The sequence below is a fragment of the Ammodytes marinus genome (genome assembly GCF_949987685.1).
Source record: "Ammodytes marinus genome assembly, chromosome: 5".
In the NCBI taxonomy this organism is placed as follows: domain Eukaryota; kingdom Metazoa; phylum Chordata; class Actinopteri; order Uranoscopiformes; family Ammodytidae; genus Ammodytes; species Ammodytes marinus.
This window is the reverse complement of record NC_137234.1, coordinates 15,724,694-15,743,952: the sequence shown is the minus strand read 5'-3', so window position 1 is coordinate 15,743,952 and position 19,259 is coordinate 15,724,694. Positions and strand designations below refer to the sequence as shown.

Below are 19,259 nucleotides of genomic sequence, written 5' to 3'. Positions count from 1 at the left end.
TGATGTATTACTTCCAAAGATGGCAAGAGTTTTATCCTGAAGGCAATGTCATAACACAATAAGCCGAGGTCAACATATTCTCTGGAGAGGATCGCAACCTTGAGTCGTATTCAATAGAGAAACCCTGCAGAGACAAAAGTCCTCTAAACTCTCTGCTGTAGAAGCCCAGAGAGAACTGGATCTACTACCGCAAACCACCAGCCTTGAGCCCAAATTGCTGATCTCATTACCAGCATGTAATCGCCCGTTTTAATGATCAGGGCCCCTTTCAGCCTCCCTCGGATCACGTCATCCATCTGCTCCACTGGGAAGCAGTCCTACTCTCCTAGCCCATGAGCCCAGTGGAGCACCGCCGCTGGATTAGCAGGATGTGCTAATGCTGCACCCTTCAGGCACCAATTACTGTACCAGAACAAGTGCATTTTCATCTGCAGCATGGGCTGGTTTGCTCACTGTGATGTGTAGCTACAACCAAACCAAAAATAACACTGAGATATCAGGTCTGGTACACAGTTTGCATGTCACCTATGGTAATGACTCACAGTTTGAGTGAGAAAAGAAAAAGGGAAAGGCTTAGAGTAAACAAGGGACACTCAGTCATTTATGAATGTATATAATAACATATGGCTCAGTCATGATAAAGGTTTCACAAAAGGTGTCGCGTGAGGTAAGCGAAGGAGAGGAAAACATGATGTGAGAAAGAGCTCGGAGCAGAGAGAGTTGGGGGTTCACGTCACACAGCATCTGGGGAGCAGTGACCAAGTGAGCAGTTTCCATAGTGACGAGGTGCTACAGCATCCCACAACTCCCAAGGACGTGGGAATGTCATTTTTCTTTGGCTGCCACTCCAGAGATAAATGTGTAGGAAGATTACAACTCAAGTGCCTGTTGAAGTTGCTATGCAATCAATTTCAATGACAACCGTAAATTAAAAGCCTTTTGGTCAAGATATCAGAGAGTGTCTCGTTTCTTCATGATATGTCTTTCTTAAATATTCAGTAGATATGTTTAGCCTCATGTCTAATGATGCCTTTGAAACCTTAAACTGACCGTGTTTCACACCAGAAGGATTATTATATTTACATATACATCTTGAGAGAGAAAGTAGGGCTGCATCTTCTCGGTTCATTGGACTCAATTCTAAAAGCGGAATTTTTCTATAATCCTCTCAGGCGAGTGGTTACATAAAACATCTTGATTGAGAGAAAATAATCCACTACTGGATATCAGAACAGGGTCACCGAGAAATAAACCCTCAGAGTGGGTTGTGATCTGCACATAACGATCTGTGTGCGGAAGGAAGTGGGGATGGAGACACGGAGCAGCTAGTAAAAAACCTGGATTAGACCTGCATGGCTGCAATTGACCATAATCTCTCTGCTGTTGCATGAACAGCAATACATCTACTTCCTATGCGTGAGATGAATATGGGGTTAATCAATCAAAACCTTGTCTTGTACTTCCAAGGACAGTGTATAATAAAGAGAGATAGCGGTTAATCATAAACTAGCTTTTCTAATATCTCTCATATTTACTTCTCCGTCAGTCACATTTCTGCTTTCTTTCTGTGACCTTACACTCTTAAAGGAATGAGGAATGTGTGTCTTTGCTCCTGTGATGACATACTGAAGGATTTGTGACCATACTTAAATAATATTATATTGTTGGTCTGACAGTCTGCTCTGCCCCCCTCTCCCTTTCTCCCATTGCCTCCCCGCAGTGACTCATCAAGCAATAACCTTGACAAATGATCTTCAACACCCACACCCAGCATGGCAACACTGACAAGATTTACCAAGCACTTCAGAATTGGCCTTTCGTTTCCTCCCATCTGTCCTCTTCCCCCAAGCATACAGGTCTCTAAACATTTTTATACTCATGGCTCACCTTCTGAACATCTACGAGAGAAGTCGATGGAAGCTGAGGGTTGGTGCACTACGCATACCTAATATTGCCATTTCATGTTGTACTGGTGAGTTGGTGCAATCTTGTTGACCAACTTATCAACCTTGTGTGTATTTTGGCTGCAAAAATAAGTTTTTTGTTAAGTTAGTTTCTACAGTATATATTTGTTTAAAGATGAATAAGGATTACTGTCAGTCAGTCAGTCATGAGGAAAAAGAAAGCTAAACTCAATATATGATGTAGAGTGGAGCAGTGCAATGTGCCAAGCGCTATCCTGAGGGACAAATGCAATGTGCAGGATGTATATTACTGCCAAAAATCCCTGTGCCCGTTTGATTTGGGCCAAAGCAACACGCTTGTGTTGAACACCTCATGTGGTTAAGAGGAAATGCATGCATTCTGAGGACACTCTCCTGTATTTTGATAACAAATTAACCAGGACTGTAGGAAGGAATAGGTCTTTAGTTTATTCTGTAGTCATTAATTTTTTATAGTTCAAAAAGCAAACATTTGTCTTCTGCAGTAAAACCTCCTGGGTCAGCGCCAGTTCAGCACACAGTCCTTACTGTACATTGCAGTTAACATGACTTCCTTGTTTTCAGACAGTCTCTCTACTATGCCTATCCATTTCATAACTTGTACTCGCACACACTCAAAGGCTAAGCCAGAGAGAGAGATGCTAATGCTCAAAGCCAGTAGGATGCGATAGATACCTTTTCAGCTTCAAGGCTATGTGGTTTGCTAAGCAGCTTTTACCGAAATGGATTGACTTCTCGGATTGGACGCTCAATCTAATGTTTAATACATCCATGGTGTAAACATAATGTACATCATAGAGCTAAGAACTTCTATTGTACAAAAGCCTGTGGAATTAACAAAGATGTGCATCGGTTTCCACTAACAGAGACGGAAATAGAAGGGATTTGTGCTGTCTAGCAAAAGCTGTGTAATTGAACATACTGATATAGCTTTTTCACAGTATTTTCACAGAGCGTTTAGACTTTCCTAAAAGGAAAAGTGCAGCTGTAACTATATATGGTCAGATTTTTCTTCCATGTACGTAAGAGTAAGTCATACCAGTTAGTGAAGATATACTGTATGCTACCTGTGATTGGCAAGTTAAAATATCCATAAGAAAAAAAAAAAGTGCATAAGAATAAAAGGCCAAACATGCCACAAAAGAACATTTTGCTGATCCTCCACATCCCTTGTCCTGTATACCTGGATTCATACACAGGAGTCACAGGAGGGATAAATCAAATCAAGGGGATGTTTGCAGTGAATGAAGTGGGCAGTGAACTATTGACTACAGATTTCTGCCAACTGTCACTGTGCACACAGCTGGGCAGTAATTAATTCCGATTCACAGGAAGAGCAAAGCCTTGGCAAAGTCTCAAACAGTCATATTATCCCTGCTTCACAGTTCAAAAAGACGCAAGTTTATAAATCAGTAGCGAAATTAGCTATAACCAAGTTTGGCTTTGGCCAAAGAACAGTTGGTCTACCTTTAATTTCATCCATGTAAGAGGGAGTGCACTGTCAATTTGGTAGTAAAGTACGGAAGAATCTTAATATCAACATTTCCGGCCCACCGTAAAAAAGTCATGGTTTTTATACAGTTTATTAATTTATCTATTATTTAGCTGCTTGCCACTGTAAGAAACAATATGGCTGAGGAAATTATGACATTGGATGTACCACATCATCTTACTTCCCTGGTAGCTGAAGTGGTGACTATTAAACAATAAGCTTTCTGTGTACAGATTCTCCAAGATAACTAGAGATTGAGAGCCGATGCAGTAAATACAAGTTAGCATTCTACTAAAAAAGACATATTTACACTGACATCAGTTAAATTTAATTTGTAGTTGTAATGAAAAATAATCTCATCTTGATTGTACCTCCTACGGACAAACAGCACTCCTCAGCCATGACTGCCATCACACTATACATCATTACCAAGCCAGCAGTAAATTCAGAGTTTGCTCCCATCAGAGAGGGGTAATGGGATGTCCTGAAGGGCACTCCTGGGGGCGTTCCATAACCCCCTGCTGCCACTCTACTGTTTGCAATCCTCATTAATTATGAAGGCGGCCGGGTTAATACTGTATTGGAGGAGTTTCTATCAGAGCACCAGAGGAGCCGGGAAATGAGAGCAGTGGTCAATGAAGACGTTGCAGCTAAACCCAGCCATTCATTCAGGGGTAAAGGGACTTGTCTCTGTGCTGACCATAGGACATAGGCTACATATCATGCAATGTGGGTAAACTCCTATGGCTTTAAAAGGCAATAAAACTGTAAAAGCTACACAATAAATCCTAAATATATCACAGTATCCTTCCAGAGTGTTTGTACGTAGTAGGGCAACGGCGTAGCAGTTAACGATAGTCCCAGAATGTGTTGGTGATTCATTAGCTCTGCATTGTGCTTGAGGCAGCATGTGGGTGGAGGTGGCTAGGCTAACTCCTCTGTAAATGGATCCTCTGTACCTGCGCAGAGGAAGGCGAAAAATAGCTTAGCGTACCCCAAACTGGACCTCAGCATCATCAGTGTCCCCGCAGCTCACAGGATACGTAATGGAACTCTGTATTGATTGGACCGATCCATGCTTAATTGAATTTCAATTAGGATAGCTCCTTTGAAACATGGATTGTACTGCATACAATACATTTAAAAGCTCTATTTTTGAAGTTAGATTTACTGTTTTGCCTTTTAATAATTGAACCACCTTTGGTTTATCAGGCAGGCTGCTGCAAACAATGAAAGAATTCTCCCTATGTAAGAGAACAACATCTGAGAGACTTCAGGTATGCTAGCAAAATGTAAACAGAACCTACGGGGAAACTTTGTGGGGGATTTTTTATTTACTATCTGCTGCTAACCATTTTGTATTATATAAAACTGTGTCAGCTATTCCTGTCTTGCACTGTATACGCAGCCAAAGAGGCCTGGGGCAAATAATCACTCCTCCCTTACAAATGAATTTGGAGAGAGTGACGTGCTGGGGAGCTATGCAAACAGCCTTTTATTCCCTTCAGCGGCACCTGTCTCTCAACCCTTGGGACAGTGGGGAGCTCCATGAACACCGTTTATTTTGAGGGAAGCACCGCTGTCGAAACAATCCCCTCCAGACGCCCATTCTGCTGCCATATGGCACACCTCTGTCTGTGTAATCAGCCAAAACAAAGACACAGGCTGCAGACCCAAGCCACAAAATGATTTCCTTAGGTCTTTTCTTTGTACAAACTCTGTAGGTGGCATATGCACACAACACATCATGAGCAACATAAAATAAAAACTGTCTACACATTATTTCATAACATACTACTGCTTGAAGGGTCATTTCGCAGCCACAAATGCAGAAATGTTTTTTTAAAGCATAATCTCAGAGTTTATAAACACATTTGCACTTAATAAGTCTCCCTAATTTGTTTTCAAAAGAATGAGTTCATATATTAGAAAGCACAATAAACAGAGTATTTGCAAGCAACAGAAATGGATGGTGGTGTTATGTTAGCAGCATGGCTGTAGGGCAGGGCTGTACAGTGCGACAGTTTTGATCGCATTTGCTACTGAAATTGATCACGTGCGATGATGAATACGAATCCATTCGCATTCGTGCGACAGGTTGATAATGAGGAGAGGCTGTCTTTGAAACACAGAGGAGAGATGCACAACACTGCTTAGAGGGCTCTACATTAACACTGCGGGTAAATGAGTCTTAGGCAAGTAAGTTATTGAGTCCACCCTCCACTTTGGCTGGTGAAAGATGTGTGCTCGGGACCTGTGCGCGATTCTAGGTATAACAACTTCACGGCTTCAACGGCAATTACCGGAAGGAGACGGCACATTACCGCAGTTAAGTTAGCGCGTGTACAAACAGAACATTTCCTGCGCGCCGTCACATTAAAAGCTTGTTACTAGCCAAACGTGAGTTGACTTTTATTTTGAAGCCGGTAAGAACAGGAAGTTAGCGCTTTTTTCTAGTTTGAAAGGCAACTCCTTCAGCTGCAGAGAGCAGTCAACAGTAGCCTAGTCTATTTAAACAAAGTTTTAAATAAGCCACTGAAAAGCTACTCCCAACACATTCACAACAACCTATTTAATGTATCCTAAATTGTACCAATATGTATACTTATTTATTTAATAGGCTATGTTTAATGTTTTAAAGTTTGGTTTTAATTAACAGAAGGACATTATAATAATAATTCTGAATCAGCAAAAAATTGCAATTGGCAGGTTAGATTATTTTTTCTAAATTGCAATCAGTGCACCCCTATTCATTTTTCTACAATTATTACTGCACACACTAGGATATCATATTAATTGTGAATCTCAAATGAGACCAGGATGACATGCTCAAAGGTAATTAGAGCAAAATGCAAGGGTTAAGGTTATGCAAGTTTTCAATCATAGCCTACTTTGTGTGCTACCAAATTTATTTTTGTGCTACTGAATGTTTTTGCTTGCTAGCACCAGTGCTACCACCTAAAAAAATAAGCGTACAGCCCTGCTGTAGGGACAGCAATGTTGACCTGGTGGTGGTTGATCAGTCCAAAGATGAATCTTACAGAAAATGCTGGCATCAGACTATAATCACTGAGGGCTCTCGTTTTGATATTTGGCTTGAAATAGACAACATACAAGACAGGGCACAATAGCAGCTACTCTCATCTCATGGTTTTACAAAACAGAGAGCAGGGGAGTGCATATGATGGCTCAGAAGATATCAGATGCTCTATTCAGACAGTCGTGACACAAACAGTCCCAAAGAGACATTCATAGTGACAATCATATGCACAACTTTTACACCTGAAAATCACTACTAACACAGGGACAGGAGGGGAGACCTAAATAACCAGCCTCCATCTTGGCTTGTTGTCTAACATGTCCAGACACACAGCCTAATGATCCAGGAATAATGAGAATGTTTTGTCCTCAACATATTTCCAGCAGCGGCTATGGCTAAAGCAGCAGCACACCTGGGAGTTGTAGTGTGTTGTGACAGACAGCTGTAGTCCTGGTTATTGAGACTGGCCTGGCTGGTTTCCAGGTAATTCAGCTGATTGGAGACTGAAGAAATTACCCAGAAGACATTGAATTCATGGTCCCCATAGGATGAAACCTACTGACTTCAGTGCCCTTATTTTTTCGTCTAGCACCATGAGGTTGACATGTTTCTAAATTACCTTTGATTTGGTTTTGTGATGCTTGAATGGGTGAGATAACAATATCTTACCAAGCCAGCCCAGTGTGAAATCAAATAAATGCTAGGGATGCAAACAACTGAATAAGTAACTCATTTCCATTGTTTATCAATTGTTTTGTTTAGAAAATTACAGAAAATAGTGGCTTTCTATTACAAGTCCCCAAAGCCCAAGGTGAGGAATTACAAATGCTGGATCAATCATATAAGGCATAGAAAAGCAATTTTTTTTATTTGATCATTTGCAAATCTTGTTTTGAGCGAATTTGTGCAATTGATGTGATTCTTGCTGTTGCTTTGCCATCAAAACACATTTTCTGAATTAACCCAAAACCTGCGGTGGACAGCTGTCTTTGTATCTGTGGGTTGTCGTGTATTACCAGTGGGCAGCGTCTTTGTCTCCCGTGTGTGTTCTTCTATCTCCTCTCCAGAGACACTCATCTCTTCTGACTGCTGAGCTGACACACACACACAAAGGAAAAGGAGACGGACTGCCATGCATGAATAGCAGTTAGTGTAATTTGCAGGCCCACACGTGGAATAACGGCAGCCGCCCAGGCCTTTATTTGATTGAAAGATGGAATAACTGATGGATGATAAGGAATGCTAAATATTTATGCATTGCGGACACACACAAAAATAAGGACTTTCATAAAGCAAATCAGTCTGTCATTTATTTATCAAGTGGAAAACACTACTCTCTAATTTGCCAAATTAGACTGAATAAATCAAACATTCAAAAGGGTGATTTTTCAAGTCTTAATAACATAAACAAGCAGCCGGCCTCGAATCAACGTCTTGTTGCACCAATACACACAGCTCAAACCAAGCTCCTCCGCTCTCTGCCTTCTTCGTTTTCATAAGCGGATTTGTTCAGCCGCGCGCCCGTGGCACACCTGAGAGACACTGTGTATCATCACTCTTTTGAACAAGAGAGATGAAAGAAAGTGAAGGAGAGCAGGAGTGTGAGATCCGCAGAGGACGAAAAGGCCTTGTGCTCGCAGTGCAGCAACTCAAGTAGACCTCTTCACAGGCTTCGAGCTACATCTGCACCAAGATGACAGACTCTCGCTGGCCAGACAGTCATTTGTGAGAGTGTGGATTGCTTTCCCTTAGTGGCCACTTTTACTGTGATGTTCAACGTCAGCCCCCATGCTCCTGGTAAACAGCAGCAACCTGTAAAAAGGTTGTGCCAGCTGCCAGTTGCTTCACATGAGATTACTTGTACTTTATCCTCATGAATATTAAGGAGAACGTATGAAAAGGGGAATAAAGTGCCTCAATTATCCTCACATAATCAAAAGACTATAAATACAGTCAAGGGTATTATTATTGTTGTTGTTTTAGGCATGCACCGGTGTTTTAACTAAATGATAATTTGCACTAAAGAGCTCAACGTGTGCCAACAAAACACATTAGATATACATTTTGAAGTCTTATGCCAGCGTTGGGATGACACAGACAACAGGATTTGTTGGACCATGTTGCACCGATCTGAGACACTGGATCATATTAGCACAGTTATTGACCCGGTTAAGTAGACCCGCCATGGCATGATTCACATTAAATACTTTGTGAATGTCATTATTAAAAAATTTCCACCCTCAGTTATATTCATTCTGTGGGAGTATGCAGCAGTTCCAGGCAAGCATAGAGGTATACATACATTTGAGAAAAAGTGAGCACTAAATGGGGTTGGTATTCACTTTTGAGTTTCTGGTTTGGTGCATCCCAAGTTTAGACTTTTCAATTTCCCAGGTTCCCACCTCAGTCTTTTTATTCTAAGCTGCAGCTTGGATAACCACTCTGCACTGCAATGAAGGGCTTTTGATGGCATTATGCTTTTGTTATTATTTACTTTTTTATACATGACCCTGTCTGGTGGAATAACTTGCTTTTTAAAACAATGTACAGTGTATTCTGAGGCTATACAAATACATTAGTGAAGCCCTGTTTATATTAATCGGTTACAAATGTCATCATGTGTGATATCATCCTGCTAATACAAAGTCATCATTCCAGTAGAATTAGTGCACCTTAAGTAATATGTCAATCGTCTGAAGCTAAATTCCAGAGGGTCAGGAAACAGGAATTGAGCTGCTTTATGAAAATCGACTGAACACAAAAATCCAGATTAGGCTACATGAACACTTAATGCAAGAGGCTACTTTACAGTCAACCTTGGAAACGGCCCTGGCCTGATCATGGATAACAGCAACACAATCCCCAATGCATCACAGCAAAAATACTATACAAGGTATCTAGAAAATTCCCAGTCAGAGAAAATCGATTCCAAGTAGGTCATGTTTATTTATTGTATGTTACTTTTTTTTCTGTATTTGATGGGCATCAGCATAGCTAAACATGTTCTATGTCACTATGCCCTTAAAAACATTTGGACATCCCGACCTAAATGATTTTTTCTGTTACTTGAACAGCATCCACCAGCAAACAGAGTAAGACATGTGCTGAAGAGATGAATAGGACACAAGACAATGAGGCATGGATGGAGGGAACAGGGAGCCAGCAGAAGGAGGAGGAGGGAGCAGCAATCATTAGCTCAAAATCCCTACAGTGAGGCTGTGTGCAGCCTGGTGACACAGACAGAGAGAAAGAGGTGACCCGCGGAGCAGAGGAGGGTGGTATGAAAGAGAGAAATAGCAGGAGGACAAATATCTAAAAAGGCTCACTCTTTCGCTTGAAAAATGCTCCCTCGCAGGACATCAAACTTAAGCGACACAATAATAGTCTGAACTGGATGTTGAAGATTGAATGAATCACTATACTATACCTCACTCTCTATCGGTCTATCACTGCTCTGTTGGCTGCTTGGCCAACAGGAGAAGTGTCACCGCTGGTATACTACACCTGATATCAGCAAGCACCTGGCTGGAGTGATTGAGTGAAGGTGGCACTCACGTTATTTTTAATCTTCACCACAAAGCAACTTTTGTACTGGAAATTGTGCCCATAGAATATTCACTAGTAACAACATTGTTGGACTGATGGGGACGAGACATATGCATGCTCTGTTGAACATCTTATGAACACGCAACATGCCACATACTGTAGCTGATAAGAAAATAAGAACCCAAATGCACCAAAAATATACAGTAGATTTCTAAATTTAGTGAACAGGAAGTGCAGTTCTGCTGCTTTTCACTGAGCATAGTCGTACGAGCCTATCCGTGTGCTTCATCACTAGTCTACACAGGCACAGGGACTTGGAGTACAGAGCCAGACAAAGGACAGATTCTCTTATACAGCAGAGATCCCAGAGAGGCCCAAAGACAAACAGGACCAGAGCTATGAGCAGCAGGCGACCAAAAGTCTCACCATTGAAAGCAGTTCAGTGACAGTTGTCTGTTAAAGCCAACAATCGCATTTTAATAAACATTAAATAATCAAAAATAATTTCAACTTTACAATCACAACGTTCATATACATATTCGGTGTTGTGTGAAATCCAAAGACTAAAAGCGACGTTACAAAGACATCATTTCCTTCTCATTCTTCTAAATGTGGATTTGTTAAGACACGTTAGAATAAATGGGACAACAATGTGGTACAGTTATAATTAAATACCAAATGATTAAAACACAAATGCTTTTGCCCTTCATTAGAAGCTGCCTGAAAAAGCTGTGATAGAGCATGCTCTGTCCATCAGGGGAGTTACACAACAAAACTTGCTCTGAACAAAAACTCATTATAAACACATAACTTAATATTAACCAAGGCTGTTAGGTGTCCTCCAGTAAATGCTGAGCCCCATAACAATGCAATTAAAATGAAGTTTGATACCAATTGTGCTTACAAACTTTCAAGATCAGCCTTCGAAGAAAGGCCCTTATCTGATTAACTCCCTGTGAATCATAACCGCAGGATACAAACATCCTTTAATATCTGTAACTGGTCAAAGTGTAGCTCCACACTGGTTTTCCCTTTCACAATCCCCACCAAGAGTTGCACTGCGCCCTGTTAACTCATTTATGAGGCCACTGAAGTATATAAATATCTGCAAAATGTTTGCATTACTATGGCTGTAGTCCGTCTCCTTTTGCAGTGAACCTTGGCCTGTTAGGGAAACAGAATCATTGATACTGTTCTGCTCTTTCCACTAGCGTTCTCCATAGCAGAGCAGTCACCACAGTCATATATATATTGCTGGAGGTTTAATATTCATGCTTCCAGGTGGAGCATAACCTCAGCCCCCTCTCTGTTTCTCTTTGTCACATAATACATCCCAGACAGCACAATAGAGGGCTCAGCAGACTGCTACCGACACACTGACAGGCCGCCTGCCTGCTCTCCATTCCACCCATGCACACTCACACACATGCACATGCACACACACACACACACACACACACACACCCTTTCTCTCTCACTCACACTCACACACACACACACACACACACACACACACACACACACACACACACACACACACACACACACACACACACACACACACACACACACACACACACACACACACACACACACACACACACACACACAAAGAGACACTGGGGAATAAGAGAGGGCCATTTGGTGAGACAAGCCCAAACAAGCCGCATGTTGTGGCCTTGACATCCTAATACGACAGTACAACAAATCCAGAGAGAGAGATGCAAAGACATTTCTGGGCCAGAAAAGTGTTGATGTTTGTATGAGCTCATGTTGCCTGATGATGAGTGCATAACAAAAGAGTAATGTGGCATCTCATCTTCAGCTTAGCTCTTTCAAGAATCCAAGTAAGTCAATGCAGGTCATGCAAAGTTTAATTTCCCTCAATATAACCTGCCTGATTGAGATGGCAATGAAAAATAAGGGTGAAGACTGTGGACCAAAGGCATAAACAGAGCAGCAGCCCTCGCATTGAGACGTGACAAATGGCTGCTGCTCCCGCACACCAAATCCCAATGAAAGAGTTTGGAGAAGGCTGCAAGCTGTGGGCTGTCCTGCACTGGTCTGTTGTGCAGATAGACGCCACAGTGATGTAATCCTTATATCGCGACCGGCGATGGCCACAGGTTTAGCCAATCGTGATGCTGGTACGCAGCAACGCTGGTAAATACAAGTGACGTCCTCCCGAGGATACTCCTCATGAAACATTCAGAGCTAGCACACATTTTAATCATTCATATGAGGCGTAGCAACAGTGTGTCAGCCGCCATGAGCTCTGACCACACACACACGTGACCTGCACACACATAAAGGTATCCAATCTTATAATGGCATATTGTATGACTGGTAGGCTTGGCGCAGGACATTTCTGAAGGTCCCGACAGTGTAAAGTCAGCATAAACCAGCAGTCACCATCTGGATTTATTCGCTGATAAAGACCTTGAGTCATGATTATTTTATCAAAAAGACTTTTCTCTTTTCTTATAAATATAATCGAAGACATTGCAGTCTGATGAAACGCGAGCAAGATAACAAAAACAGAGAAAATCAATTGTCCGTAATGCTGGCGCTGGGTACTTAAACCTGGGGAAAGTACATACTTTACAAAAGTACCTAAATCTGCAGATGAAATCTAGTCATATGTCTAATTTGCTTATTCTTTGAACACATAGTTCGTTCTTAAAATCAGAATTTTAAGTTAAGTTTATTCAAACATAAAAACTTTGGTTTAGGCTTGAGTCGATTTAACAGCAGACATTTAGACATGTCATAGTAGGGAAAAGTACAGTTGTTACCTATAACACTAAAGATGGCTCTGTTCTATTCAAGTGTCTCAGTGAGCTTTGGCAGCGTGACATTGAGCCAGCATGCACAATAGTAGGATGGTAATGGAAATCAGCCAACATTCATTTTATTATTTACACCAGTGCTCTTCTGTGAGGTGTCAAGATGTTTCCCTATTAGAAAAGGGTATTTTGTAACTGGACTAGTATCACATTTTTAAACCTAACCCAGCCTCAATGCACTTGCTAACTTCTCCAACACATCTAACTTTCATTTGTGAGCTTTAACAGCAAATACAAAATACCTATGACCATAATGACATCACAGGAGGTGCAAGGCTGAATGTGTGTCAGGGGAACAGTGGGACGTTCCCAAGATCAACCTGCTTGGTGCGGGTATTGGGTATCTGTCATCTCACCACCAGTGGCCGTCCAATGGCATTTGTGGAATAAATTACCTTCCTGTGAGCACTCACAGCCAAGTCTTTGTCAGGGCTTTTGGAGGGGGAATCCAGTGTGTCTTTGGAGTCACCGTAGCAACAACTGAGACCCTGGCACCATGCTTCAAAATAAAGAAACCCTCAATTCACACACACACACACACACACACTGGCTCCCATCCCCCGGCAGTCTCCCCACCACTATGTCAGTAGAAATCATGAAAATGTATGCAACATTAAAGGTGGAGTCAGCAGATTATGTAGAAGGCTTGTTGTCAAAATCACTTTTTGTCAAAATCGGTAAATATCTCTTCACGATACACTACCTGAACGCGTTGGAAGAAATCTGGTGTCAATAATCTGTAAACTGGTATGGAAACAAAGGGGGCCCATCATAGCTAGCAACATGCCGTTTAAAGAGCCTATAGGCTGTCTATAATGACCAGCAGGAGGATAATGGAATACGCAATAGATTTACACTAGTGAGGAAGACAGTGCATGATCTACGTGTTCAACATCACACTTTTTCATCACAAGCATCTGAAGAAATAATAACCGGCAAATCATGTGAAAATGCAAATTTCAGAAACAACAGGACTTGGGTGAAGGGGGGGGGGTCAGACACACCCTACTCTTTCTATAAAAAATATAAAGCTGCTTAAAAAGCAGAGCAATCCTTTTAGGGTTAAACAATAGTTCCCCCTAACCCTACTGAGACGGTCTTTCTCACCCTCCTTCTCCCTACTCTCCCCGCACAAATTTCACAATACACTTTCGACTGTTTACAACAAGGGATGCACCGATCCACTATTTGTGGATCTGATCCGATACCGATACTGTCCGATAATTATTATACATGTCTTTGCTGGTGGTGATGTTATGTGTAAGCTTAGGAATGCTTAAAGGCCTACTTCACCGGTTTGAATATGAAGGTGTATTGAATTCTGAGATCCTATGTAGTATAAATGTGCAAATTTTTTTTAAATTGGTTCATCCTAGCCTGAGAAAAGGCAGAAAGAGTTTTTTTTTTAACCCTATATTAATCTTACTGTGACATCACAGTAAGATAAATATAGGGTTAAAAAAAAATTACTTTGTAAATATTACTGTGATGTCACAGTAGGAGAAATCACAGTAATATTTACAAAGTAAGGTTTTTTTTAACCCTATATTTATCTTACTGTGATGTCACAGTAAGATTAATATAGGGTTAAAAAAAACACTCTTTCTGCCTTTTCTCAGGCTAGGATGAACCAATTTCAATTTTTTTTGCACATTTATACTACATAGGATCTCAGAATTCAATACACCTTCATATTCAAACCGGTGAAGTAGGCCTTTAAGCAACACAGCAATTCTAATTTAAAAGAGCGACAAATATACACAAACGCAAATAGGCTTATCTTAAAAAGCTATGAACTGTTTGAATGCAGAACATCAGAACTCAACTTTTTAATTGCTAATTCTGATATTAATGTGTGCTATATCACATAGTTGTGGTCTTTTTAATTTAAATTTCTTTCATAGTTAAAATAATTTAGATTTCTAAATCAGAGTTGTCAGTCCGATATCCGCTACGTAGATTGCAGCCATATTGGACCTGATACTGATATTGGATCGGACCCATCCCTACTGACAACAGGACATGCGCAAACACTTTTAAAATGGAGATCCAGAATTAATGTCTGCGACTAGCAGCCTGTTCTAGAGTCATATTTAGCTTCATTATGCTCAAGCTGGGATACAGAACTCTCAAGGCAAACTTGGGATAAGCAACCTGTATTTAGATGCCTTAAATTAATCAATAATGCATGACAGAACTAAATTAGATTAATGTCTGCTTCAGGAGCAGACCCACATACAAATGAGAGTGTATGCTGTGTCAGGTTGCTGAAACCATTTTGTCATTTATTTGCTCTACTACAGGAATTTTCTTTACTTGTGGTTTATCTGTTATTCGGACACAAAACTGTATATGACAAAACATGTGAGGCACAGCACAGCTGAAGTCCCAGACTGACTCAGTGCTGCAACATTGCATTAAAATCAGAGAGCAGAAGAGGCCTGAGGGCAACTGAGGATTTCAGGCACTTCCATCAACCTGCAACTAGATGAGAGCTAAATCTACAGGGCTGTGTGACGATGAGTGCTCACTTTTTTCTCCCCCAAACATTGTGCAAAGCTCCATAATTCATTACAGCAAAACTTATGTTCATGCACTGCAGCTGCTGATGCTTTAAAAGGGACAGACACATTTTCTGCCCTTCTTCTAAAAGCCCTTAACGCTCAGCTGGGGGTTCATGCATATTTTGTGCTTCTTTATCAGCACAAATTCCACAGAGATGTCCCTGTCATTGGAGAAGGTGGTTACAATGTCGGTGAAGGAGGGAGAACAGTGTAAGTCAGGGGCAAATCTGAATTTGGAGCCATTTAAACGGTTTAAGGGAAAGGATCAGAGTGTAATGGAAACAGGTATTGTGGGAATAACATCTCAATGCAGAGAGAGAGAGAGAGAGAGAGAGAGAGAGAGGGGCACATAGAGAGAGATCATGAGAGACTGGGAATAAATGACCTAGTTATGCCTCTTACTTTGCATTCCCTAGTCTAGGTGCCAGGCCAAAACCTTGGATAGGATGGAGAGGCAAAGTTAAAACTAAATGAGGAACACACTTTAGCAAGAATGGCTGCCGGTCAGGTGGATTTGCCTGCTCCCTCCCAGCCAGGGCCAGGTTAGACAGAGAGATATTCAGGATGCTAGACAGTCACAGCAGAGCCTGCAGCTCCACTCCCCCCCCCCGGCCCCCCCTCCTTCCAGCCTGCTGACGTCAGCCACCCAAACCACACGACTCTGCTGCAAACAGCACACCTGCTGGCTTCACAGTCCATCTGGCCCAGCTCCATCTCTGGCTCTCGGCTCTCCAAAACACATATGCAGGTCTGTTTACAACCTGGGCACACAGTCACGGCCCCACAGTAATAGCAGGATCTGCTTCACGCTTGGTCGTGGGAAAAAGAGAAGCGATTGCATCAGTGCAGTCCGCTGCGCTGATGATAACACATATGAAAGGGACCAGAATCATGCATGTCATATTAATGTTTCATTGTTTTTCACATTGCAGGTTAAACGTCTCCTTGGTAGCCATGTCCTGATGCAGCCTTTAATGTGTCTACTACATGTTGCTGACTAGTCAGGGAATTCCTCACACCCCTTTTTCTTCAACTGCACAGCATCCACAAAGGGAACAACCCTCGTCCTGTAATTGATGTGGCATGTCCTTTCATCTATTTTTTTTAGGAAATCAGAGCGAACATTTAACTGTACAATCATCAAAGCGACGCTTGCAGTGGAGAGATAAAAGGTAGATATTTTTAATATCAAAGCCTAGTTCTGCGACATGTCCCAGCTGACGATTCAAATATTTAGGTTTCCCACTGTGGTAAATGAACATTTATATGTGGGTTGAGGGGGGGGGGGGGGGGTCATGCATGCACAAAGGGATGCTCTTGTCTTGTCACTAAATGATAGTGTCAACATCACGTTGCACAAAGCTAACACCATAGCATTGTGTAACTTAGTAGGTTGTGCAGCAATGGGATACCCCTGTGTTTATTATTGATGTCAGAGGTTCAGGTTCATGGGAAACTGCATTGGCAACAACTGAATGATCGAGCAATAATGCAGTTAGCAACTATTCTACAAGCTCAGAAGCCCATCAGAAGAATCTTTCTGCCCAAATCGCCTTCCAGGCATTCACTGTAAAGGAGTAATTGAGTGTGTGAATGTGCCTTTGACATCCCCATCAACCCCTGCTTGAGGGAAATGCCATATCTGTCCTGCAGAGCTCGCTGACACGTCTCACAGCCTGCCACCAAATTCACTGTATTCATGTAGTAGCAAGGTCATATGAGAGAAACCAATTCCATTGAAACACACTCTTTTATTTGATATAAACCAAACAACTGGGTTATATGATTCTATTCAGAGTCAGTAATGTCTCTTGGTGGACACCAGCAGTGGGACATGCAGGCACTTGCTGTCCCTCTGCTCCAACACTCACCTCTCTGTCTGCCAGGGCAGACACAATAATTGCAGCGCTATCCAGTGCTTCTCTGCGGAGTGTGGGAGAAAAAAAAGGGAAAAAATACCTGCGGTCGACAGGTGACTAACCTGAATGGTGCACGTATATTCCGTATCGTCCAGCAGTCTGACGGTGCAGCTGTATTCCCGCTCGAGATTCCTGATGCTGCCACTCATGAATCGGCTCAACATCTTCTCAGAGAATCGCTGCTCTGCGCCTACAGGACCAGAACAATAAACTCAAAACGCCAGCAGTGTGCAACTGAATGTCACATTGACCACAATCCCTGGCCACCTAAACGATCAGCAGCCACGGATTGAGCCGCCGAGGCGTGCACCATCGTTGTCCCGTTAAGTTTCTCGTGCAGTGGGCCCGTGCTCAGAGCAGAATCCAAGGATGCCCGCATCCAGATCCAGAGGCAGCTCAGCCGTGTGTGTGTCTGCGGCGGAGCCGAGGATTATCTTTCACCATCCACCGCTGCCACTTGAGCGAGTGGGCGGGTCCAAATGCAAATTGACGTCAAAATGAACCAACCAGAGCGTGTGACATTTTATTTGCGCTTTAACATACAATGTTGTTTTTTTCTTAAGCTGCAATTTGTCCAGACAGTTACACAGAACCATACAATATTCAAACGTGGCTTCTGTTTGTTAAATAGCCTCCATAGAGTTAGGCTTCAATTGAAAAAAAGGTTCGTGCATTATTTATATTTCGAATCTAGGCGATAACTGCAGTGCAGCTGTGATGATAAAATGCTTCCAATGCAGAAAATACAGAATGCTTGAGAGGAAAAACTGATTAGGCTAGGGTTGTGAATTAATACAAATGATCCAATAAAATAACAAATGAGCCTGGTGTATGGCCTACCTGTGAGGAGCTCCACAAGAAATAGCATGAGTGGATATCTGTAGGCCTAGACCTACTCAATGTAGCCTACTTCCATGGGAATTCCTTTGCAAAAGGGTGTCACGGCACTCAAATGGATTCGTTGAAAAGTAAATAGGTTTCGTCAAACTTAAGGCATCTTGAAAGGAGGTGAATGGCGTAGCCAAACTGTTTCTGGTCGTAGTGGGTGAAAAATAAATGTATTCGACTGCCACCTGCAGGCTAGTCGTCGTTGGTGCTCGCATAGGCCTACCAGCTAGGCATATCACTGCCCCAGTTTATGAAAATAATTTAGCCCCACCAGTTTGATGTGAGAGGCCTCTGTGGTCTCTACAAATATAGGCTATAGCCTACATTTCCACTTATCAAGAACTTTGTTTTACGTGACCAAACGAAGCCAGAAGGAAGTTGAGACACGTAGGGCTAACGCGGTAACTAAACATAGCACAAAAAGTAAGGAAATGTGTTTCTCCGAGTATTTCGTCGTTGTAACAATGCTTATTGGCTATAATCTTAAACCGTTGAAAAGCACGTAGCCTATATTTCCCTTTTAAATGGTGCCACGTTTGTAATTGAATGCATTTGTGGGATGAGTAGCAGACTTGAGTAGGCCTATGTGTTGCCCCCATGAAAAACTTGTTTGGTGTCGATTATTAGATTGGATGATTGAAGTCTGAAGAAAAGACATTTTGGCAATTTAACTATTTATTAATTTTACAAAAAGGGGCCTCAGTAGCATGTGGAAGAACCATTCACATCACATTCTTCAACCAGCATTTGTCACAAGTTTGCCGATGTGGTTGTGTTGGTCGCTCTGGCACAAACTGCAGCACGTCCATGCTGATCCCACAAGTGTTCAATGGGGTCGAGGTCAGGACTGCAGGCAGATATCTAGATGAGATTCTGCAACCAGTGGCAATCCCATATCTCTACAGTCTGGGACCAAACTCTATCCTCCAAGATGACAATGTTCACCCCCACAGAGTGAGCTTTAGCAGAGACTAGGCCTGCCTGCCTACAGAATTTGGGAGTGGAGAGGATGGAATGGCCT

At 42.0% G+C, this 19,259-nt stretch overlaps 1 protein-coding gene across 1 annotated transcript in view; it reads right to left on the bottom strand.

Annotated features, from left to right (window-relative positions):
- Window positions 1-17,514, bottom strand: part of frmd5a (FERM domain containing 5a) — a gene marked incomplete at both ends in the record, with an annotated part of 55,194 nt that extends 37,680 nt beyond the window's left edge. The window contains one exon of the mRNA XM_080027649.1: window positions 17,413-17,514. Within this exon, the coding sequence (XP_079883775.1) occupies window positions 17,413-17,514 (102 nt within the window). The remainder of the gene's footprint in view (window positions 1-17,412) is intronic.
- Between the last annotated feature and the right edge of the window lie 1,745 nt (window positions 17,515-19,259).